Source organism: Vigna angularis, chromosome 1 (genome assembly GCF_016808095.1).
Source record: "Vigna angularis cultivar LongXiaoDou No.4 chromosome 1, ASM1680809v1, whole genome shotgun sequence".
NCBI classification, from domain to species: domain Eukaryota; kingdom Viridiplantae; phylum Streptophyta; class Magnoliopsida; order Fabales; family Fabaceae; genus Vigna; species Vigna angularis.
Window position 1 is genome coordinate 1,318,289 of NC_068970.1, and position 23,726 is coordinate 1,342,014.

The 23,726-nt window shown below is 34.7% G+C and overlaps 4 protein-coding genes across 6 annotated transcripts; 3 read left to right on the forward strand and 1 right to left on the reverse strand.

The window, feature by feature from the left end:
* The first annotated feature begins 812 nt into the window (after positions 1 to 812).
* LOC108336281 (NAC domain-containing protein 35) lies at positions 813 to 3,413 on the forward strand. The gene is made up of 3 exons (XM_017572675.2): positions 813 to 1,260; positions 1,615 to 1,883; positions 2,538 to 3,413. The coding sequence occupies exons 1-3, from the start codon at positions 966 to 968 to the stop codon at positions 3,201 to 3,203; spliced, it is 1,230 nt and encodes a 409-aa protein (XP_017428164.1). The 5' UTR covers positions 813 to 965; the 3' UTR covers positions 3,204 to 3,413.
* Positions 3,414 to 6,728: 3,315 nt separating this feature from the next.
* On the forward strand, positions 6,729 to 9,053 carry LOC108331498 (UDP-glucose 4-epimerase GEPI42). Its single transcript, XM_017566211.2, has 7 exons — positions 6,729 to 7,313; positions 7,394 to 7,634; positions 7,710 to 7,937; positions 8,020 to 8,101; positions 8,190 to 8,272; positions 8,388 to 8,479; positions 8,727 to 9,053. Exons 1-7 carry the CDS (start codon positions 7,069 to 7,071, stop codon positions 8,809 to 8,811), a joined length of 1,056 nt encoding a protein of 351 aa, XP_017421700.1. The 5' UTR covers positions 6,729 to 7,068; the 3' UTR covers positions 8,812 to 9,053.
* A 1,300-nt stretch (positions 9,054 to 10,353) lies between these two features.
* Positions 10,354 to 15,478, reverse strand: LOC108345582 (uncharacterized). Of its 2 annotated transcripts, XM_017584230.2 has the most exons (9): positions 15,275 to 15,474; positions 15,049 to 15,193; positions 14,732 to 14,956; positions 14,249 to 14,508; positions 13,751 to 13,983; positions 12,605 to 12,730; positions 11,424 to 11,609; positions 11,032 to 11,169; positions 10,354 to 10,938 (listed from the first exon to the last, which is right to left on the reverse strand). In XM_017584230.2, the coding sequence occupies exons 1-9, from the start codon at positions 15,315 to 15,317 to the stop codon at positions 10,630 to 10,632; spliced, it is 1,665 nt and encodes a 554-aa protein (XP_017439719.1). In that variant the 5' UTR covers positions 15,318 to 15,474; the 3' UTR covers positions 10,354 to 10,629. The 2 variants fall into 2 exon arrangements, with proteins under 2 accessions (XP_017439719.1, XP_052727885.1); XM_052871925.1 differs by lacking the exons at positions 10,354 to 10,938; positions 11,032 to 11,169 and adding an exon at positions 11,176 to 11,334 and having other exon boundaries at positions 15,275 to 15,478.
* Positions 15,479 to 16,303: 825 nt separating this feature from the next.
* On the forward strand, positions 16,304 to 23,144 carry LOC108344087 (PHD finger protein Alfin1). 2 transcript variants are annotated; one of them, XM_017582555.2, is made up of 5 exons: positions 16,304 to 16,736; positions 16,822 to 16,854; positions 18,324 to 18,552; positions 22,374 to 22,503; positions 22,603 to 23,144. In XM_017582555.2, the coding sequence occupies exons 1-5, from the start codon at positions 16,640 to 16,642 to the stop codon at positions 22,873 to 22,875; spliced, it is 762 nt and encodes a 253-aa protein (XP_017438044.1). In that variant the 5' UTR covers positions 16,304 to 16,639; the 3' UTR covers positions 22,876 to 23,144. The 2 variants fall into 2 exon arrangements, with proteins under 2 accessions (XP_017438044.1, XP_017438051.1); XM_017582562.2 differs by having other exon boundaries at positions 22,374 to 22,500.
* Positions 23,145 to 23,726: the final 582 nt, after the last annotated feature.

The following is a 23,726-nucleotide window of genomic DNA, read 5'->3' on the forward strand; positions in this document are numbered from 1 at the left end:
CCACAACAATTCAACTTACTCAAGAACTTGCATGGAACATATCCCACTACTCTAACAACCCAACCATTTTAATTTTCTTTCTTCACATAAAAAACACACTTCTTAATACATAATTCATCGTTACTTCTTTATATAGTATTATTCTTAGATTAAAAAAAAAGGTATACCGAATGTAAAGTTTTAGTTAAAAACAGTTGAAGTTTAGAGCTAAAATGTATAATCTAAGGGAAAGAGACAGAAAAGAGGAAAGAGAGAAGAGCACACGAGTGTTTCCTTTTGTCTTAAAAAAATTAGATATACATGTGGGGGTAAAAGAAAGAGAGAGAGAGAGAGAGAGGTGAGAGAAAGTTAAAATAATAATAATGATAATAATAATAATATATTTTGGTGAAGGTAGAAAAAAAATGGAAAATGGAAGGTTATAAAATAAAAAAGAATTTAGTTTGGAAACATATTTGTGTAGTGTTGTTGTGTTGTGTAGGAGATGGAAGAAAGGTCCAAGGGCACCGCTTTGGGGCTGTAGACACCCTGTCTTCTTTTTGAAAAGTCATTTTCTCATCTTAAAAACACCTTAGCGTATGCCCTCTTCCCATGTAGGCCCTCCTTGAAAGCTATGTAGATGTTTCTTTTAACTCTTCTCTTTTTTTTTCTTTTTTTTTTCAATTTAATAAATTGCATTTTCTAGAGAGAGAAGAGAAAAGACAATATTTTTGAAATGTAAAAAAAAAAAAGAAATATTTTTGAAAAGTGACTTACTTGCATATACATATATACATATACATAGTAGTAGTAGTGATGTTAACCATCAATCTCTTATCTTTGCCTAACACTGGTGTACCACCAAATTCGTACAAATATTACTTGTGTGAGTATAAAGAGGTGAGGCCAAAGGAAAGTGTCTGTCTGAGTCTGAGTCTGAGATTAACTACTTGTTAGTTACTTACTTTACATAGACATAAGAGTGAATGGCAATTGCAGCCGCAAACTCATCGCCCACCATGAGTCTCAGCCAGAGCCAGAGCCAGGAGGACGTCACCACCACCTCAACCACCAACGACAACACCAACAGTAACAACAACAACAACGATAACAAGCCCGACGATCACGAGCATGACATGGTTATGCCTGGTTTTCGCTTCCATCCAACTGAAGAAGAGCTCGTCGAATTCTACCTTCGCCGTAAGGTGGAGGGAAAGCGTTTCAACGTTGAACTCATTACTTTCCTCGATCTTTATCGCTATGACCCTTGGGAGCTTCCTGGTATATATATATACACACACTCACTTACGCACATATTAAAGTTTCGCTTCCCTTTTCCTCAAGCAATTCTGGGAACTAACTCCCCCTTTTTTCTGCCATCTCCCACTAATTATACATATATATATATATATATATACATACACATATATATATATATGTATATATCTTTCCTTTTTCCTAGACGGCTAGCTTTTCCCGCTTCTTATATATACGGATGATTACCGCACATACATATATATCTCGTGTGCAATTTTGTTTTCATGGTGGTTATTTAATTGAATTCGGATGTGTGTTGTGTTCATGGATCCTCCAATTTTGATGAAGTAAGTGTGTGTGTGTGTGTGTGATGAACAGCGTTGGCGGCTATTGGCGAGAAGGAGTGGTACTTCTATGTGCCGAGAGATAGAAAGTATCGAAACGGTGATCGTCCCAATCGTGTCACCACCTCTGGGTATTGGAAGGCGACGGGAGCTGATAGGATGATCCGAACGGAGAATTTTCGGTCAATCGGCCTCAAGAAAACCCTAGTTTTCTATTCTGGGAAAGCTCCCAAAGGCATACGAACTAGTTGGATTATGAACGAGTATCGCTTGCCGCAACACGAAACCGAACGATATCAAAAGGTACCACATACCTCACACCTCGTACGTTTGTATTTGCAATAATCGATCCACTTGCTGCTTCTCCTTCTTCTTTCGTGATATGTGTAGGAAAACCCGCCGGTTCTTAGTTTTGGTTTTATAATTATTCAACCCTAGTTTGTTTTAAACCTAAAGTAGTTCATCTTGGTTTTGGGTTTGAGATCGTTTTCGTTGGCTAGACTTTATCTGGTGTTGCTAGAGATTCTTCCTTCCGAAACCATAGCTAGATTCGGAGCTATGGCACACCAAAATGCTATAGTTGCGCGAAACTTGCAGCCACTCATGGTCTAAAGTCAAGATACTCGACCAAGATCGAGAAGCCGAGAGGTGAACAATTAATGAATACGTGATAGAAGGAGGGATTGGAAATTTAAAATAAAAGTGTTGGCAGAAAATCAAAACAACCAGCACCGTTTGTCATTAATTCACTTTCTTTATCCTCTTCTCTCTCGCACACATTTATGACTGCATGCATGAATTTTGAAGTCTTATCATAAATTCAATTCGTGCCTCCCTCCGTACCGGTACAAAGTTTTTCTCAAACTTTGTCCGGTCATTTCTTTTCATCAAAATCTCTCTTCACGGAATGCTTAATTAATTCTCGAATATTGAAATGATTTTTGTTTCTATTTCCAGGCTGAGATATCGCTTTGCCGCGTGTACAAGAGAGCTGGAGTAGAGGATCATCCCTCCCTCCCTCGCTGTCTCCCAACAAGGCCATCTTCATCAAGAGCTTCTTCGCACTCCGAAACCAAGAAGCACAACGAGTTGGTTCATCACAACATGGGATTTGTGGGACAATCGAAGCCAACCGAACACATAGTTGACAAAATGAATGAAACGGAAGCAAGCAGTGATGTCAACACGGCTCTTGGACTTTCGAAATACAATGCTTACCGTGCTGCGATGGGTGCACTCAGCAGCACAATGGCACTTCCGGTTGTTCCGATGGACGAGGAAGGGCTGATGATGATGCAGCATCAGCAGCAGTCTAAGCAAGCGGCAGCACACGCAGGTGCTCCTGGGATTGGCACAATCTTCTCTGCTGGACCTTCTAGTTCCAATAACAATGGAGTGGTGAACATGGATGATCTGAATAGGCTAGTGAGTTACCAGCAGCAGTACTACAATGTTCAAAGCCATCCCAATCAGTTCTCTACTCTGCTGATGCAACCATCACCGGTAGTGTCTCTCAGCTCGCTACCAAATCCACTTCCAACCACCTTCTCTGACCGACTGTGGGAGTGGAATCCAATCCCAGAGCCACCAAATCAAGAGTACAGCAACATGTCCTTCAAGTAATCACTTATCAATATTATATATCTGTGAACTGCACATACATATATATATATAGAGAGAGAGAGAGACATTTATCTGTGCTAATTTCTACTATCAACTTTATCTAGGTTGTTCTCGTTACTCTAATTAATCCTGTGTCTTATCTTAGAATTCAATAACATAATTGTATGACACATTCTCATCAATCATCAATATATGTATTTGTCGGTAGCACTTTTAGGGTTTTAGTTTTAAGCCACTTTTATTATTATTCTTGTTTATATATACGCACTTTTGATTGTGCATAGAACCACAAGCAAAACTGGATTTTCAAGTTACAAATTTTGTGTTAAATGTTGGCATCATATATATGGGTTAGATGGATAGGCAGAGTAGCGTTTCTTTCCAGTTTTTTCATAAAACGAGGACTGTATATTCCAGTTCTGTTATAATGTAATTAAGTATGAAATTCTCTATTAAATTCAAAACGCAAAACTATTATTAGATTATTTTTACATATATAGTGAGGTTTTATCTAAACAAAACTAATCCTAGAGTAGATAGAATATACTATAGTAAGATTTTATTCAAACAAAACTCGTCCCAATGTAGATAGGATATACCAAATCATTAAAGAAGATTCCAGCCTCAATTTTCAGCTTATTTAATGGAGAGAAACATAATATATGTGTGATTTTAGGGTTGCAAATTTATATAGATGAGGTGTTTGGCCATTAAGTGCCTACCATCGTAAGTCAAAAGTAATTTTTATGATATTTTTTGCTGATATAGAAAAGTCGTAAGTCAAAAGCCATTTAGATAGGGTAATTTTAGAATAAGAAAAATGGCCATTTACATTTCAAGAATACACTTTGAAATATGACTACAGAGTAATAATCAAAAGGGAGACAAATTTTTACTAGGAATGTTTTAAGAAATCAAAGAACAGTTTATTATATATAAGGCCAAGTTTTCAAGAATAAATTACACAGATATGGATATGGTAATGTGTTCTTAAGATTAATTCCCGCACTTCTTTCTATCAATCTCTTAATCATGTATTTCCACGCTTTTAAAAAGTGAATTCTATATTATGATGTATTATACATTGTTAATTAGTATTACGCATTTTAACAACATATATAATCCTCATTTAAAATACGATTAAATCTGTCTTATGTTCACATGCAAAGCTTTCGTTTTACTGCTATCAATATTTTCTCCTACACTTTGAATGTGATCGATGAAAATACATTCATATATTTTCTTAAAACAATATTCTGGGATTTGGGTAGTAATACGTGTTTTCATAAGTTTATTTTAATATATTTCTCATTTCATATATGTGTAATATTTATACCGATGCAAGCTTGTGTAAGAACTTCATTTGGAAGTGGAGTGTATGCTCGATTCTATAAAATATATATTGATAATGCATATGCTTCGTATATAAAAAAATCATATACAGATATCAATATGCCAGCTTCCAAATAATTAAAAACATCAACAAAGTAAATATGAAATTTATAGCTCTACAAGAACATGCAATAAAAATTGACATAAATGTTGTGAAAGTAATTATATAAACAGATTTTCACGTACATTTCAGATGAAATATGTTTGTAAACGCAATATCGGATTTTTTGCGTGGTAGAACTCTTAAGAGATTGTGATAAAAATATATTTATTGAATGTTTTAATTGAAAAATAGTAATTTAATTAGTTATATGTTTTTACGTGTGTATACCAATGCGATTGTTTTAAGCAAAACTTCTATCACGTTGATATAAAAAGTTTGAAGATATATGTATATATATATATATATATATATATAATTAAATTAACATGACTTTTTATTGAACATATAATATATATATTACTATTAAAAAAATATATGTTTGTCTATGTACTAAAATTATAGAATTAAATTTTAACTATTTATGATTTGAACACGACATTTTCTTATTGAAAATTGTTATATTTTTTTCACAGAAAAGGGAATGCTATGTTATTAAAAGATTAAAATTAACATTACTACGGTTTTTAAATTTTAATTGTGATTATATAAATAAATAAAGGTATATATTTTTTTAATATATTCAGAATGTTGGTTGGTATAGAAAATTAACTATGCAGACTGGCATAACACTTAATGGTATTGATTTCAAATTTATTAGCATGCCGCATTTTTTTACTTCCTTTTTGAGCTGAAAATGAAAAGTTGACCCGCTGAGAAAAAATGAACGTTAGATTACTCTGTATTAGTATTATTAAATTGGTTTTATATACATTAATTATGGATCTATACTAAATCAATAATGTATCAGATTAATAGAAACTTTCTTAGTATATAAAATCAACTTATGCTATGAATATATTAAATCATAGTGTAATATATTATACAGCCTATATATAAAGTCATGATGTTTATATGACTTTTTTTAATGTCTTTGTGATAGAAGAGACAGTTTTTTATGTTGCCCCCACAACGACAGTTTTCACTGAAATGTCATTTTTAATGATAATTCTTTAAGTGGTTCTAATTTATATTAATATTATATTGAAAAAATTAACAAGACAATTATTAGGAAAAAAAAAAGTTTATTGTTGGAGTGATATGTTTCTTATTTATTAAGGAAAAAATTATATTTAAAGATAATTTTAAGAAAAGAATTGTATATAATATTAAAAAGTAAAAAAGGAAAGATTTTTGAAGTAAAATGAGTGTGTATAAGGAGAAAGTCCTTTGAATAATAAGTATGTAATGACAGGCATGGTGTGTGGTCACAGCATCGCACAGTGTTACCCGTGAACAAAATAAAGGACAAACTACTTTTATTTTATTTTTTTAAAGCAACACCTTAGTTTATTAATATATATAATCTGACAACTGTAATGTGCAACTATTTTATCTTACTATATTTTTAATTTCTCATAACTAATTTATACTTTTAATTTCTTTGTATTTGAAAAATATTACAATCTAGAATCATAGGCTCCGTGTGTTGAAATTGGATTCGTATTTGGTTATTCGGCCCATTTCTGTACAAGGCCCATTTCAAAATAAATTTCTTGAAATTTGATGAATGTATTGTATTAGTTATATGAAAGATGTGTCTGAAGAAAAAAAAATCCTCACCAAAAGTTTCGTGTTAAACATATAACCAACATGTTCATATTTATGTCAATTATTTCTTCATTTCTTCTTTAGCTTAGTCTGTCGGGAGTGAATGACGTTATTATTTTTATGAGAAATATCATGTTTTTCATATTATTTTTTTCATAGCTTAATATCTCAATTTTTTTATGTATATTATTCTTTTTTATCTGTTGTGAATATATTTTTTATAGCACAACCAACACATTTTTAATTAATGTTGTCTTGCTTATCTTGTCTTACATTCAATTGACAATATTATGCTATCGCATCAAATTCACTTAGTCACTCTATATAATCACTTATATGATTTGTACAATCAATGTCTAGATACCAATGTTTATCATTGGTTGCATTACAAACTTGATCTTCCTATGAAGTTCAGGCTGCATTAAAAAAAAAGTGATCTTTACTAAAGTATGTTTGAGAAGACGATAAAAGAGTGGAATTTAGGAGAATGGGTTAGCATTAGGTTTTCTAACGTTGGCTTTTGATCGTATTAATTTGAAAGAAAACGATAGAGTTTGTAATGTAATCTGTAATATATGTGAGGTAAAGGGACAAGTGTGATTAGGTTTTGTTGAAGGAGAAGAGAGATTGCTTTCTAACAGTACAGAAGCAATTATTGTGTCTTTATTTATAATTAAAAAAGAAATAAAAAGAAAAAAGGGTGATGAGAAGAGTAGTTTAAATGAGGTTGAAGTCGGAGAAGGGAAAGTTGTGAGGAAAAAGATGGTGTCCCCGATGTCAACGATTCTGGTGACGGGTGGGGCGGGCTTCATCGGATCCCACACGGTGCTTCAGCTTCTCAAACAGGGTTTCCGGGTTACCATAATCGACAACCTCGACAACTCCGTCATCGAAGCCGTTCACAGGGTTCGCCGTCTTGTCGGTCCTCACCTTTCCAACAACCTCACCTTCTGCCACGGCGACCTCCGCAATCCAAACGATTTGGAGCCACTCTTCTCCCAGACCAAGTACCTTCTATTCTCTCTCTTTCTCTGTCACTCTTTCTCTTTCCGTTTGCATGATGCATTGTTTCGTCCATCGCCGCCAGGTTTGATGCTGTCATCCACTTCGCCGGCCTAAAGGGTGTAGGAGAAAGCGTTGCAAAGCCCCGGCGTTACTACGACAACAATGTAGTGGGAACTATCAACCTTTTTCAGGCAATGGCTAAATTTAACTGCAAGAACATGGTTATTTCCTCCTCCGCCACTGTTTATGGCCAACCTCATCAAGTTCCCTGCGTGGAGGAGGACTTGCATTTACACGCCATGAATCCCTACGGAAGAACCAAGGTACCACACTATACTCTGGTTGAATTTAAGATGAAAGAACGTGACAGACACTGTTGTGTACGTGTGCGTGTGTAGCTCTTTGTTGAAGAAATTGCCAGAGACATTCAGAGAGCAGAGGGAGATTGGCGGATCATTCTGCTGAGGTACTTCAATCCGGTTGGGGCTCACGAGAGTGGGCAGATTGGGGAAGATCCAAGGGGTATCCCCAATAATCTCATGCCTTACATTCATCAGGTTGCTGTTGGTAGATTGCCTGAGCTCAAAGTTTATGGTCATGATTATCCCACCAAGGATGGCACCCCGGTGAGCCATTCAATCTCCTTTGTTCTTCTTCACCTTGCAAATTACGTTACCAGTAACAGTTTATGATTGTGTTTGAATGCAGATCCGGGATTATATCCATGTAATGGACTTGGCAGATGGTCACATTGCTGCCCTTCGAAAGCTTTTTGCAACAGACAACATTGGTCCGTCATCACTGTCATAAAACCAATTTAAATTTCTTATCTGTTTTTTCCTCGCCTACCACTCACAAACAATTTCTTCACTATTTAGGTTGTACTGCCTATAATTTGGGAACTGGGCGTGGTACATCGGTGCTTGAAATGGTCGCTGCATTTGAAAAAGCTTCCGGCAAGGTCATTGTTCATTTTGTATCTTCCTCACTCACATCACATCACATGATCTTTGTAAATGTAGTGAACCTACGCACTCAACTCAACTTAACTGATCTTTGCCTCTTCCTTTTTCCAGAAAATTTCGATGAAAATGTGTCCCAGGAGACCAGGAGATGCTACTGCTGTATATGCATCCACGGAGAAAGCTGAGAAAGAACTTGGTTGGAAGTAAGTTTTGTATTTCACCTCCAATTACATCATGTTACTTCGTAAAGCTATATTTATCGATAATTTTTTCTCTGTAGTTGATACTGCTACTTGATTTAATCATTTTAGTTCCCTACCAATTTGATCTCTATAGACCAGATTGATGCACAGGAAAAGCAAAATTTGAGATTAAATGCACTGATTTGAAACTAAAATTAGGAATCAAATTTGCATATTCTTGAGAATTAAAATGACTGTGTTGGCACAGGGCAAAATACGGTATAGAGGAAATGTGCAGAGACCTATGGAATTGGGCGAGCAAAAATCCATGGGGATACCAGGGGAAACATTAGCTTCATCCCAGACATGTGTGCCTTGTACCAGACTTCCCACTCCTTGTCGTTTTCGGATTCTTCCACTATACCATATCATCTTCACTAATAATATTTCATCTTTCTTCTGTTGATTCAATTGATTGATTCTTTACACTATCTTAGCCTAAATATTTGTCTGATTTTGATTTCTGATATTGTAGAAAGCAGAACTTCTGAGTTATATATATATATGAGAGCCAATTAAATTATTTTCCATGAAACAGTGATCGAATGTCTCTTCAGAAATCTTATTATTATTATTGTCATCACATGCTATTTCGGTACACCTTTGTTGGCTGCACATACAGCTGTTCCAATTTTCTTAAGAGATTGCTGGCTGGCTATGCTCTGTGTAGCACATGTTGAAACCAATCCATCCATACCAACCATGTGTCTGGTTTGCTCTACGTCAAAACCTTCAAATTTGTGTAAAGAACGTGAATAACCAAAATTATATGAAAAAACTTCCAATTTTTTGAACTAATTTTCTTCTTCTTTTGCTTTTTTCTTCGGTCATATATAAATGAATGTTAATTTCTTACCCAGTGAATGGAATTTAATTCTGAAGCATTTTATATCAATTTCTAGATCGATAATATGATGATGATCTTAAAAACAGTAAAACAAAAATCAGCTACCTTGTAATAGACGTGGTTATACAGAAAGAAATGATGACTGTGTCAGATTTTACTGGTTTAGTTCAAAAATTGATAGGAAAGGGAAATGCAGATTGGTTGTATCTTTCTGTCCCTTGTCGAAAAAGTTGTCGGTGGTTTATAATTTTGTATGGATGATGAGGTTAATTTTGTGTAGTGTGGCCACGTATACATGAGAATATAATCGTGGCCTCAACACCTAAGAAAAAGGTGTGTGAAAGTGAATGATGATTTGGTGAAGGATGAGTTGTGGAGGCAATTAGATTAATGGTTGGACTTAGGTGGTGTTGAATACAATACAATACAATGTAGTATTTTCACCTCATTCAACAATTTTTTTAAAAAGCATGTGGTGGGAGCGCCCACACGTATGAGGGTCATCATTTTTTGTGTCTATAAAAGAGTGGGATTTCCCTCCTGTTACAATGTCGTAGCAAATATTAAATGTATAAAGTAAAAAGAAAGTGTATCTTGCTCTTTGTTTGATTTTATTTACTATTTAATTAATAATTAATACAATTTTACTCACTCATCACTTAATACAGTCACTTAAAGGAGTCAACTTTAATAATGCATGGTTTACCGTTTTTTAATTAACGCGTCATTCATTCATGTATTACTAGAAAAGAGAAAAAAAAAGGGAAGAGAACATAGATGCAAGCAAGATATTTTGTTACCCAATTTTAGATTAATAATATAAATAAAAATCTAATTTTTCCTACTATCATCAGTTGATCCTAATATTATATGTTTGTCAATGTGTGTGTATATATATATATATATATATATATATATATATATATATATATATATATATATATATATATATATATATATATATTATTCTAAGATATACGTAGTAAACTGAATGACAAAAGAAAGGTGTAAAATTATTCAGTGTTAATGAGAAAACTGCAACAATTCATTCATGTAATGCCCTGTTCAAAATCATTTGCACTTCATGATACACATCACTAGATAAGCAAACTGCAAATAATCTATTAGAATTCTATCAGCTATACTGGTATATCTTATTGTTGTTGTTGTATACACACAACTCAGCACCTTTGAACTACTCTAAACTCGTTTAAGAAAAATTAGGGGAATGATGGTTATGCCCTTTAATAAGAAGTCAAATTTGTTATTCAGCTAAGATATTTCTCTTGTCAGAGACAACCCTTTCGGCCACAACTCTGCCTACTGAATGACTATTCTTGCTAGTTCCACTGGTATCATTCCTAGTTACAGAACGTTGCATGATCCGTATAGGAATTCCACCCAAGTCAAAGTCCTCCTTCAAGGACTTGGTTATGAACCTGATGTCTGTATGGGAAAGCTGAGTCTTTCCACGCACAAACACAACAAATGTAGGTGGCCGTGCCTTGACCTGCGTGAAATACTTGACCTTAGGCCGTGCTGCTTGGCCTTTCCAAGAATGCCTGCTCATAACCTGATCAAAACCAACCCAAAATGAGAGTTAAAAAAGCAAATTTACTACCAATTGCATATTTTATTGTTACGAAAAGTGACGAAGGAGTAATGCCTTTTGCAGCCAACGGTTAAGACGAGCTGTAGGTAATCTGGAACACCATTTTTCATATGTATCAATGACCTGATTCAAGACAGTGCTTCGGCCCCTTCCCTCCAATGCTGAAATGAATACAACTGGAATTCCTGTTACCTGTTGAGAAAGTCAAAAGTCAATGCTAAATCAAAAAACAAAAAATAAGTTCATTATTCGTGCCCTTAAAAAAGCTAGGGGGAAATTGGTAAGGACTGTATGATTAGTCAACGGCCTCTCATAGCACATATCTTCTCCAGTTTGTACCATGACCAATTTTGATATCTGTCAAAGGCGTAAACACTAAAAAGCTTGATGTGTGACGGTTTAATTTATTGAACTGCAAAAGTTGAACTTATTATTACATGACAGACCTGAGGTATAATTGTCTGAATTTCTTGTGGGACCACTTCCATAATCTTCTCATAGGATAATGATTTGTGTTTGCCTCTTAAAAGGTCCATCTTGTTCACAATCACAACCAGACCTCGCCCTTCTTCCACTGCCCGTCTGGCTATAACGACTTCGGCATGTTTCATACTTCGTCTTGCATTTAAAATCTGGTCAAACAGTTTTTTTTTTCAATTAAAAAAAAAAACTTACTAATTAGCATATAGAAAGAGAGATGAGAAGACAAATCTTTATATAGATCACACATATAAAAGAGGATATTCCGCAAAGATGCATCATAAACTTCACAGGCAATCATGCACCAAGTCCATCATAATAGACAGGATAACTTCATATAAGGGGTAGGTCACATTACAGAAGGGGATGAAATGAAACACAGTGTGCTCATATCAGAAAGAACACAAGCTCTATGGAATATTAATTCATTTGTACATTTTACTAGGAAACTTTCATCATTTTTTGCAAATTTTATCATTTTAGTTCTTTTTTCCGTATATTACATATTCATTAAATGTGTAATAGCTTGCTAACATGTAAAATAAAAGTTAAAAGAAGGAAAAAACACAAGCTCTATGGAATATTAATTCATTTGTACATTTTACTAGGAAACTTTCATCATTTTTTGCAAATTTTATCATTTTAGTTCTTTTTTCCGTATATTACATATTCATTAAATGTGTAATAGCTTGCTAACATGTAAAATAAAAGTTAAAAGAAGGAAAAAAACACTTGCAAAACGATGTAGCTTTGACATTGTTTCGTTTTCGTAATTTTCTTTATGACATATCGACATTCTATTACATATTTAATGGATCGATAAAATGCAAAAATTAAAAATATGATGATAAAATATAGAAAAAAAAATTCAGTGGTAAAACTCATGTAATAATGATAGTTTAATGATAGAATGTGTAACTAAGCCATAAGCTTTTCAAACCAAAATCAGCAAAACCTAAGCTGCTAAGTTAACATTTTCAACCAATAAATGAATTACCAGCACATATTTTAATAGCTCCAAAGTTGTATTTATTCATAGAAACATGCGAAAAAAACTAGAAAATAGACTTCGTGGAATAGCTATTTAACAAGCTAATAAATTGTCTTTATTATACCATAGTTGTATGGCGTTGTCCAAATCATATACCTCTTCTGCATCCAGTACCAAAGCAATTATATGAGCCCGGAGAAGACTCTTCCTTGATTGCATAATGCTCAAGGATGCTGCTCCTTTCTCTTGTTTTGTCCTCTGCAACCAACCAGCAGTATCAACCTGAATGACAGCAAAAATGACTATAATTATAAAATGTAACTGAAATTTTAATATTAAATATATACTCAAGTGTATTGGCCTCGAAGCTATACCAGATTCTAAAAGAAGAAGACCCTGATTAATTAGAGCACAATGCAGTAACTGATTCTCTTTTCTGTTTCTTACCTTAATAGAAGATATATATTCTAGAACATATGAGCTGTAAATAGTATCAGAAAGCAATAGTACAATGAGTTGTAAATAGTACAGGAATATGTCCTATTCTCCCTTTTTCTGTTATTCTTTTTTCTATATAAGTTGTAATCATTGTTCTGATGCAATACAGAATACCAATCATTTTCTCTCATTGCTTTTGTTATTTTATTTGTTATGGTATCAGGAGCTTTTTAAAGATTCTGTCTATCAACTCTGATTTTGATCATGAGGAGACCCCTCCTCCACCTCCTCCTTTTATCGACCCCAGCCAGCGACCTTCTAGTCCATTCCACAACCATCCTAGTGAAAGCCCAACCTCCGTTATCTTTACCCCTCCGTTATATTTTTATTTAGTGAGTAAATAGAAATATAACTTCGGATGCCTATAACTATGCTAAGCATCACGTTCACTAAATCTAGGTACACTTTACACAATAATGTGCCAAAAATAAATATTAAAACATTAAAAGGAAAATCAAAAGTATAGCAAGTTTGATCAAGCTCAACAGACAAATTGCACAATAGCTACTATGGAATTACATTTCAAGGGTATATGAACTTCAAAGAGAACATGCTGACTAGAAATTGCATATTTTCCAGACTGTATTTCAGAACAAAAGACATGTACATGTATGCTCACATGCACACATTAAATGGAAAAGATGCGTGTGCCAAATAGCATCTAACTTGAAGGTCAAAGAAACAGAGAACTATCATGTTTTCCTCTTACAAGCAACATTCCGACTTATATCTCTAATCTCTATCAGTCTCTGACTTTGTCAATACAACCACAAATCAAGAACCAAGACATTCAATGGTGATTACCAGATAAATTGTTCTTCCTTGAAATTCAAATTGGGTTCTGATTGCATCCCTTGTTAGACCAGCTTCAGGACCCACAAGAACACGGTCTTCTTGCAACAACGCATTCAATAATGTTGATTTACCGACATTAGGACGTCCTACAATGGCTAACTGCAATGGCAGCTTACTTTCATCAACATCAAGGTTGCTGCTGTTCTCGTCGTGGCTATTTTCATGATCTCCTTCATCCGTATCTATGATTAGTAACAATTGAATGTGGAGTTAACATAGTGATAACACAGCAACGCAGCGGTGAACTTAATGTTGACAAGTTTAAATAGCATGTTCTTTCCCCCTCTCTGTCACCACAAAAAAACTCACCAACAAATAATTAGTTTAGCAAGCCCTTCCACGTACCCAAAATGATGAAAGTTATAATAAGTGACCAAACAGTAACCTTGTAGTAGTGGTTAATAGTTATCATTCTTTGATTGCCAAATGAAATAAGCTCTTACTTACCCTTCAAGACTCGAAGCATATAGTCCTCCAGGAGAGGCCTAAGAGACACATACAACTCATGCATGCCCAGTCCAGTCTCAGCAGATATGGCAATAGGATCCCCAAAACCCAAACGGCACATTTCATTAGCAGCTGTGGCCAGAGAATCATCGGCATCGAATAGGGATTCTGATTTATTCATGGCAACAATAGGTTTGATTTGAGGTGCATGCTTTCTTAACCATTTTCCAACCTCCAGATCAAGAGGATGAACTCCAGCTCTGGTGACCAGCCAAAGGAACACAAGCAGACTAGCACAAATTAGTACTTTGAATAGAGAGAAAGTGATATATTAAATCTGTCTGACATGTATGATTCATTCATCCCATGCAAGTTGAGGAAAGAGAAACCGGAGTATATTCTAACAAGTTGTCTGTCTGACTGAATCGAAGGCAGAGTAAGGGAAGCATGGTATATGCACACAATAGAAAACTGGAAACAAACCTTGCGTCAGTGAGGAAGAGTGCAAAGTTAGACCTTGCCAACACATTTGCTGTCATAGAAGCAGTTCTATGGAGGATAGAACCGGAAGAGGCTTCAGCTTCCAGGCCAGCAGAGTCCAAGACCCTGAATCGTAAATCACCCAGCTTGGCAACTCCTTCTCGTATGTCACGAGTAACATGATCATCAGGGGTGTTATACACCAGAGCCTCCCTCCTCCGAATCAGACTAAAACCAATAATAATTAACAACTGCCTGGGGGCCTATGACTATGACTAAGCAATAATAAAAGTTTGTGAGTGTGTATTTCAATGGCTCACCGGTTGAACAATGCAGACTTGCCCACATTAGGTCGCCCTAGAATGACGACAGTGGGGAGGCGAGCAATTTGAATTTGAGTGAAATCAAGAGGAGCAGCACGGGTACAAAACCCCCTCACAGTGACACCCAACCGTGGTGCTGCAACTGCAAAGAAAGTGAAGAGCTTTGTTTTGTGAAGAGAATTGATAGTGACGTTACATATTGCGAAGTGAAAGGAATAGATACCAGCGAATTTGTGGAAAAGAAGAAGCCTCCGGATGCGGGTCATTTGATCCCTCGAGCTACGCTACGAAAAATGTGAAACTTTCATAAGCACTTTAACAAACACGTTGTGGGCAGTTTACAAGACACTGCGTTGCCATGAGATGGCTCCCTAGTTTGTTTGAGTGTTTTGTTTGTCGTTTTTCAAATGTAGAAAAACAAATGTGTATTCCGTTAAATTCAAGGAACAAATAATGCTACACTTGTACGTATACGTTAAATACAAATTTTAAAATGTTTTTATTAAACTAGATTAATTGTTTTTTTTTATCCAATTTTCAAATCAATATAGTTTTATCTTCACACGTAAAATTGTTGGGAATATTCAAAACCATATATTTAATTAAATGATTTTTCTTACAACCTCACTGCCTTTGTTTTTACAATATTTTTTAAAGTAAAAAATCATCTCATCATGCTACAAGAAAATGTTGAAAATAAATAAATATTACGAGTAATAATATGATTGAGAAAAATAAACATTTTAAAAAGTGTTTAATGAAACGTGAGAAGACATGACAGTTTTTAATATTTTCTAAATATATTGGTATTGTAACATAAAAGCTGTCAATAACGAAGAGGGAAGAGGGCGTTGTAAATAAAGCAACAAAGAAGAAATAAACATAAAAACTGTTACTTGTTAACTTTGTGTCTCTAAATAAATAAAATCGATTGATTTCTTTTAATACATAAGAATTTAGATAATATAAAAGAAATTGTTCTATACAATAAAAATATATTAATTATAATAATGTTATCTTAAGTATTATGATGACAAAACGAGAGTTGTAACTTATTAAAAACATTACATTTTATAGCGATGCTAATTTGTTATATTTGGGATTAAACAAACATTATATATCTAAAAGAATTTACTTTTAATAAAAGAAAATAAAAAGAAAAAATATTTGTAATTATAGAAGCTTATCAAGTAATTAATCAAGAAATAAATAAAGAAGGAGAGAGGGTAGTGTAAATATATAGTACTAAATAATGAATGATCCTGGACCAGACCCCTTTCCGTTTTGGTTATCTCTCTCTCACTCTTTCAACTCTTTCTCTTTCTCTCCCAACCCCATCCATCATTCTATCTCTCTACAAACCACACCACCAAATTCCAATGCATCTTCCTTCTTATTTCAATCACTGCTACTATTACTCTTTCATGCTTTTGCTTCTCCGTATTTGAATTCCTTTTCCCTCAATCTCTCTCTATCTCATAGGGCAAAAACAAAACCCTAGCCTAGGATATATCTCAAACAAAAACCTCCTTCGTTGGGGTGGCGTGGGTGGATAATTCAACTGGTCCAGCACAGAAGAAGAGAAGAAATGGAAGGAGTACCGCACCCAGTACCCAGAACTGTCGAAGAGGTTTTCACCGACTTTAAGGGCAGACGCTCCGGTTTGATCAAGGCCCTCACCACCGGTACTCTTTTTTCTTTCTCTCCCTTTTTTTCTATTGTTCTCTTTATTACACTTATCATAACATTTTCTTCTTCTTCCTCTTGCAGACGTTGAAAAGTTTTACCAGCAGTGCGATCCTGGTGGGTTTGGGTTTTCTGCAATTAATGTCTTCTTTTTTTTTGTTATTTCGCTAGCTGCTTGTCACTCACCCTTCTTTTTTTTTGCTTTTAACATTTCCTTCGTACCCATTATTCGTTTTTTTAAGCATTGTTACTATGCGCCAGAATTATGAATGTTGCTTCTATAGCCAAATTCATGTACTCTTTTCTGCCTTTCTCAACTGTTGCATTTCATTTCGAGTAATAATTCTACTTTTCAAAGCACGCATTTATGTCTAGCTTGCTCATCCGTTCATGTTTGAGAATTTGTCTGCACTGCTTGCTTTGGTGGAGTTAGATTAACAATTTGTCTTTGGGAAGCTATTGGGAAACGCAAATTGTTGGAGGCGGACAGGTTAAAGATTTCTGATCAATTTCAGAGGAAAAAAAAACTGTACAACCATTATTTCGAAAAAGATAAAAAAGTTTTAGTTTGAGGGAGTACCATTTCCCCTCTACTTCGGTTAAACTAACTTCTACCCCTCCGCATAAAAAAAAAAACTAACGTCTACTACACCCCGTGTAACGCCTTAGCTAGGGACAGTTGAGAGTACGCATGCGCTGCAGGGTTTGTGTGTGTATGAGACTGAGAGGGACATGTAACCCTTTCCCCCTCCTTCCTTGGGTGTCTGTGAATATTTTTAATGTGATATATATCAGGCCGTTGAAGTTTCATAGTTGCTGTCTGTTGAATGTGAGAATCCACGGGTGATGTTGAACAGATAGTAATACTCATTAAAATGTATTCAGTTGAATATGAGAATCTACTGGTGACGTTGGACCGTTAGTAACAACCTTTCGAGTGTATTCAATTGAATGTGAGAATCTACGGGTGATACTGACCTGATGGTAACAATGATTCAAATGTATTCAGTTAAATGTGAGAATCTCCGGGTGATGTTGAACCATTAGTAACAACCATTTTGTTTTCTTCCTCTACTGCAAATGTTTAAAGTTTTATGTGTTTAATGTGAATTTGGTTGTCACTGTGCACAACTGTCATTTCTACAAGGTTTAGTGTGAGCACTCGACTGGGTGTCTTTAATGTTCGTCATGGCTTGTCCTTTCTTTCTGACTTTGGTATGTTTGAAAGTTGTTAGAAAGAAATTAATGGTTATATGAAGGGAATTTTTTAAAAAGAAAATGGGAGCAAAGTATCAATTTCAAATAATTGTTTATCCTAAAGTGCTATGCCAAAATACAATTTCAGCAGTTAAATGTGATTTGAATAGAAAACATAAATTGTTATTGAAGTAATTTACATGATTTGACCTCCAAAATAGAAAGAACCCAAAAGAGCCATTATTTAAAGTATTATATGAAATATGTTTTGTTAACATTATGTTATTAATTTACAGAAATTGTCTTCCTAAGTAGGAAGAACCGAAAATAGTGAGTATTTGAAGTGTTATTTAAATGTTTTTGTTAACAATATGTTATTCTCATTGTAGAGAAGGAGAATCTGTGTCTATATGGGTTTCCAAATGAAACTTGGGAAGTAAATTTGCCTGTCGAGGAAGTGCCTCCTGAACTTCCTGAGCCGGCATTAGGTATAAACTTTGCCAGGGATGGCATGCAAGAGAAGGACTGGCTATCACTGGTTGCAGTTCACAGTGACTCATGGCTGCTTGCTGTTGCTTTTTACTTTGGTGCCCGCTTTGGATTTGGTAAGAATGAAAGGTAAGAATCCCGTTCTCTATTATACACTTGCAGAACATTTTTATTCTTATTATCCTTGTTAACTTGTTTTATATTATTTATTGTAGAACTACAACCTCCTTCTAAACTTGCTTCCATCTTTTCCTTGTATTTTTCCAATAAGTATAAGGCTTTTCACAGCCCTGCTAGTTTTGAACTTCTTTGATACATCTACTTGCAGTACAAAGATTTTGGAATAAAAGTTATCGTTAGTTGAATTACTTTATACATTACGACAGTGAGATATTGCAAGATTTTTATGTTTTTCAATAATCTATTGCAGTCCACAGTTAAAGATGAAACGTAGCAATACGAGTAAATTTTCATGAAACGCTGCACCAAATGCAAGTCATGGTTCTCTTCTCTGTGTGTATTTGTAGACTTAATTTCAGTTTTAATTCTACAGGATAAGCATACTGTGGATGGAATTGTTAGAAAATAACTGATCAAGATAATACACTTCATATCCCTCCATTCCTAAATACATGACATTGATAGTCTTTGTAGATCCCACACCCCATATCGATCAGAGATATGATCAAGTTACAGTCTATATACACAAGTACAAACCTTACTCTACAAATCTGTTTTGAATGGTTGAATAAGCCCTAAATCCATTTTCTAAGAATAACTAATTCACATTTTTTAAGAAAGTTGGTTATAATTCTGTTAGTAATGTTTAATTTGTCAGTAATTATAATATTTTCCGAAATTCTCTTTAGTAAATAATGATGGAAAGATATTGGTGGTGGAGTTTTAATTTTAAAAATTAAACTCTTGTACTATCAATCTTCCTAAGAGATAGGTGTGGGTATACTTAAGGTTTGACCCATGAAGTCTGTGTTTTAAATGGGCTGGATAAATCCGGCCTACAAAATAAATGATTTGTTTTTCAAATCTGTAGCTTGTTTCACAAAGCCATAGATAACTCCGCCTGTCAATTTTTTTTTAAAAGAAAATATTTTTTTTTACCATTGTATGTTTTTATTCTTTTGCATTGTTAAGCTAAATTGTGTCCAAAGTAAAACATAAAACATTAGAACTGTTTTAAATACTGAAATTATTATAACATTTAAATTGATTGTTCAATAGTCAGTAGTTAATAATACTAAAAAAACATTTAAATTGTTTAAATACTAAAAATATGACAGCATATTTATTATTTATGGACTTAAAATAAGGCTATTGTATAAAAAAAAAATATTATTGCAAGTGATAATTAGAAAAAGAGTGTTATAGAAATGGATAGGGAAATTTCAATAAATCTCGTGTTTATTAAATTTATGTTTTGGTTCTTGGAAGAATGGATTTAATTCAACACGGTTCTCAAAAAAGACTTTGTCAAGTGTCACCACAGTCTCCAAATTAATCCAGTGCTTTTAAGACAAAATTTTTATGCGCCCAATGATTGAAGGCGGAATTTCATTGGTGGTTGGGTTCAGCTGAAGAATTATATAGTTAATTGATGAGTTTGAAAGTTTTTTATCATTGTAAAAAGTATGTTGAGAGACCAAAATACCGGTTTTCTTCATGTATATCTTGTCAAGAAACCAATGGCATGACCGTTCATATTCTTTCTCACTATTTAAGGTTTATACTTGTCTATAAATTGCATGTTCAATCATTTTTTTCTCACCCTGCTAGATACTGACTGACCATGTCTATGCCTAAATGTATCGCCCCTATTCGCCCTTTAACTCTTTTGTGTACAGTGACTATATGTTTCTTTAATATTGGAAATTTCTTTTACTGTAGAGATAATCACTTGTTAAATCTGTAATATTTGTCTAGAGGAACTTCCTTTTCTGATTTGTTGGCATGATTTATGTTTTAATTTTCTCTCTCCACTTTCAGTTTTAACCTTTCTTCATTTTCCTTGTCATTTAACTTCACACTCTAATTGAAGTTTATACTTGTTAATAGTAAAGTATGAAACGTTGGAGTCTGGTGATATACTGATGGTGAATATATAGGATAAACTATATTTTATAATTTTTTTTTCCGTAGGCAAGTCAAACAAAACTAACCTCAAAAGTAAGCAAGCCAAAGCAAAATAAAGAGGGAGGAAATTGAGCGCAACACAGAAATTAGAATTAGGTAGGGGTTTTCACACACATCCTCCTCTAATTCGCACTAAGAAGCATGGGGAAAACAAAAGCAATCTCGCCTTCTTCCTATTTGCCTCTGTCAATACTCCATGCCACTATTGAAGCTTCTTGCTGCGTTGCATCCAAATACCATGGAAATGATCCACCCTTACACAAACCTTCAAACTACCCCTAGGAGGTATTCCCCCTCTGTGCCTTAGTCTCCCAAACCCCATGTTGTCAACTTGTTGCTGATCAAAATTGCCTCCAAGGTCCTTAAATTCCACAGAATAACTCTAAACCAAAGCCAAGCGTAAGTGATAATTGAAGAGTCAATACAGCCAACCAAAGTGAAGCAAAGGTTGGCGTAAGAAAGAAAGTGAACAATTGACGATAACCCGTATTTCCTTTGGGGTCAGTATATTAGAACCAACGAAACAACAGTATATTGGATGGTGGTTAAAATTGTATGGATTTAGTAATGTGTAATTAGGAAAAGGGGATTTGGGAAAGACCTGAAGAAGACAGTTTTTAGTTTTGCAATTTGGGGATTCATGCCCACTTGTGATGGTGTATGCAGAGAGGGTTGCTACTTGTGGTTTTGGTCGTTGGAGGAGCTCTAGAATGGCAGTGCATGTTGATTGTGTACTTGAACAGTGGAATCAATATTGTGCGAAGTTGGTTTGTGGTGTAGTTAAATTGGTTTTCTAAGTGTGAGGGAGAAGGAACTGACTGAAATTTTATAGATAGTAGTTATGGTCCGAATGTAAAGTGGCTTTGGAGCATGGTAAGAGACTACTACCATACAATGGTGGGTTTGGAAGGTGACACGGTAAAAGTTCTCCATGTATACACGATAATGTGGCAAATTATTTGCCTGGTCGTCATTTAATAATATTACGACAGCAGGGACTAAAAATAACAATGTGAATAAATCAAGCATCATGGAAAATGTCTAGGGACTAAAACAAAAAAAAATGGATACTTTTATAAGAATGAAAAATATATTTAAGCCAAAAAAATTTGAAGAATGGGTTCAAAGGGTCAAGTTGCAAATAGTTGTTTGTGGCTTCTTTAAACTTTTGAAGGTCCCCCAACGTTGGTAGGGATACTGCAGCTTTTTACTGGTGAATTGTGCAGGAATATGGATGCTTAAATCATAAAAAATGAAATGTATCACTAATACTAAAGTTAAAAGACAAAGAACAACTTTGGGAGTTCTCTTACGGACCCTGTTGAAATTATAGGGTTCTAGCTATTGGGGAAAGAAATTAAGAATACACAAATTTGAATAGTATTCTCTTACGTGTTGAGAAATACTGTGTGATACAGTCAATATATTAGTTGTAGATATTTTCTATATATTTGAACTAAGGTCGGTTACTTATATTCTTCTTGGGTATATTTGAGCCTCCCATTGGTCCCTTTATAGTCTATGTACCATTGGCAGTGACTCAATGTAATATCTGAGTACAAAGTTAGTCCGAGTGAATTAAATACCAGAGTCGGGAGATAAATCATGTATCTTTCACGGAAAGTTTGGTCCTTTGGCATATGGAGGGTGAGTAAAACAAAATGAAAAGAAAAAAAAAAAGACTCAAGGAGCGCAAGAAGAAAAAGTACACTGCTACAAATCTTGAGAAACTTGGTTTGAAGTTCGTATATGATATCCTTTTTGAAGGTTCTTCTAATTCTGGTTCGAACGGATATTTACAGGAAAAGGCTTTTTCAGATGATAAATGATCTGCCAACAATCTTCGAACTTGTGACTGGAAGTGTTAAGCAATCAAAGGATCAACCAGCTGCTCACAACAATGGTAGCAAATTCAAATCGAGTGGAAAGGTGGTATGTAGTTTTCAATCATTTCTTAATTTATGTTTGTATGGCTGCCCTTGTGTGGAAAGTCACTTCGGTCCTCCTGTTTTGGATGCTTCCTGTTAACAGTCCCGTCAGTCTGAATCTCAAGCCAAGGGGATGAAGATGTCTGCACCACCTAAAGAGGAGGATGATAGTGGAGAGGAAGAAGAAGAAGATGACGAACAAGGTGCAACATGTGGTGCTTGCGGTGATAATTATGGCACTGATGAATTCTGGATCTGTTGTGATATGTGTGAAAGATGGTTCCATGGTAAATGTGTTAAAATCACTCCCGCTAAGGCTGAGCACATCAAGCAATACAAGTGCCCTAGCTGCAGTAACAAGAGGGTTAGAGTTTGAAAGCTCTAACCTTTGGACCCATCAGCAATTAAACAGACAAGATTTAGAATGTTTGATAACATTTTTACCAGTGAAAATTGCTTCCTGTTCTAGTCAATGGTGCTCTTTAATGACTATGCAGATGGAATTTCAAGTTTTGCTACTGTGTTCATTCCTACTGTCTAATCTTCTTGGGAATTGTGTTAAGTAGTCATTGACAACAAAGATATTATATGAATATATTATGCAGTTTCTGATTTTGATTTAATAACATATTATTTACTTCTGCATTATAATGTGGTGGGAGCCATGGTTACATAGTGTGGCTTCAACGGAATTCAATTCCAAGATCAGTAGTGCCCACAAAGGGGCTTTGATATTGCCTGAGCCGGTTTTTAATTTTGTTAGTCTAATTTTCTCTCATTTTGAGGAAGGAAAAGCAAAAGGACAACGATGTTCTGTAGAACGAAATATTGTTTTCCATTATTGGAGGCTAGTCTTGTTAGCAGGTTCCGTAGTGATTAAAGCAAGAAGGTTGGCATGCTTGGATTCAGCCACTACGGAGGAAGTAATTTTTTACTCCTTTTTCTGTCGTTTCTGGTGAATACTGAACGAACACAATTTGAATATCGATCGGAGGTTGTCACAATATGCTTAGAATGCTTGTCTTGGAACCGATATTCTGCTCCCAATTTTAATAGGGTGAAAAGAAAATTTGAGTGCCTCTTCGATTTCAACTTTGAAGCAAAATTTAAGCTGTTCCAATTATCAAAATTTACTATCAAGGCTAACAATTATTATGTTATTTAATTCTATATATCCTACATAATTACCCAACGTTGTTTAAAATAAACCCAAGCTAATTCATTTCT

Excerpts from the sequence above, each read along its gene's own strand:
- LOC108345582 (XM_017584230.2), bottom strand. The coding sequence starts at position 15,317 with ATGACCCGCATCCGGAGGCTTCTTCTTTTCCACAAATTCGCTG. Across the intron at positions 13,984-14,248 it reads TATGCTTCGAGTCTTGAAGG|ATACGGATGAAGGAGATCAT; the intron begins GTAAGTAAGAGC and ends TACTAATCATAG. Across the intron at positions 12,731-13,750 it reads AAGGAAGAACAATTTATCTG|GTTGATACTGCTGGTTGGTT; the intron begins GTAATCACCATT and ends GCTGTCATTCAG.
- LOC108331498 (XM_017566211.2), top strand. The coding sequence starts at position 7,069 with ATGGTGTCCCCGATGTCAACGATTCTGGTGACGGGTGGGGCGGGCTTC. Across the intron at positions 7,635-7,709 it reads ATCCCTACGGAAGAACCAAG|CTCTTTGTTGAAGAAATTGC; the intron begins GTACCACACTAT and ends GTGCGTGTGTAG. Across the intron at positions 8,102-8,189 it reads TTTTGCAACAGACAACATTG|GTTGTACTGCCTATAATTTG; the intron begins GTCCGTCATCAC and ends TTCACTATTTAG.
- LOC108344087 (XM_017582555.2), top strand. The coding sequence starts at position 16,640 with ATGGAAGGAGTACCGCACCCAGTACCCAGAACTGTCGAAGAGGTTTTC. Across the intron at positions 16,737-16,821 it reads GATCAAGGCCCTCACCACCG|ACGTTGAAAAGTTTTACCAG; the intron begins GTACTCTTTTTT and ends TTCCTCTTGCAG. Across the intron at positions 18,553-22,373 it reads GGATTTGGTAAGAATGAAAG|GAAAAGGCTTTTTCAGATGA; the intron begins GTAAGAATCCCG and ends GGATATTTACAG.
- LOC108336281 (XM_017572675.2), top strand. The coding sequence starts at position 966 with ATGGCAATTGCAGCCGCAAACTCATCGCCCACCATGAGTCTCAGCCAG. Across the intron at positions 1,261-1,614 it reads TGACCCTTGGGAGCTTCCTG|CGTTGGCGGCTATTGGCGAG; the intron begins GTATATATATAT and ends TGTGATGAACAG. Across the intron at positions 1,884-2,537 it reads AAACCGAACGATATCAAAAG|GCTGAGATATCGCTTTGCCG; the intron begins GTACCACATACC and ends TTCTATTTCCAG.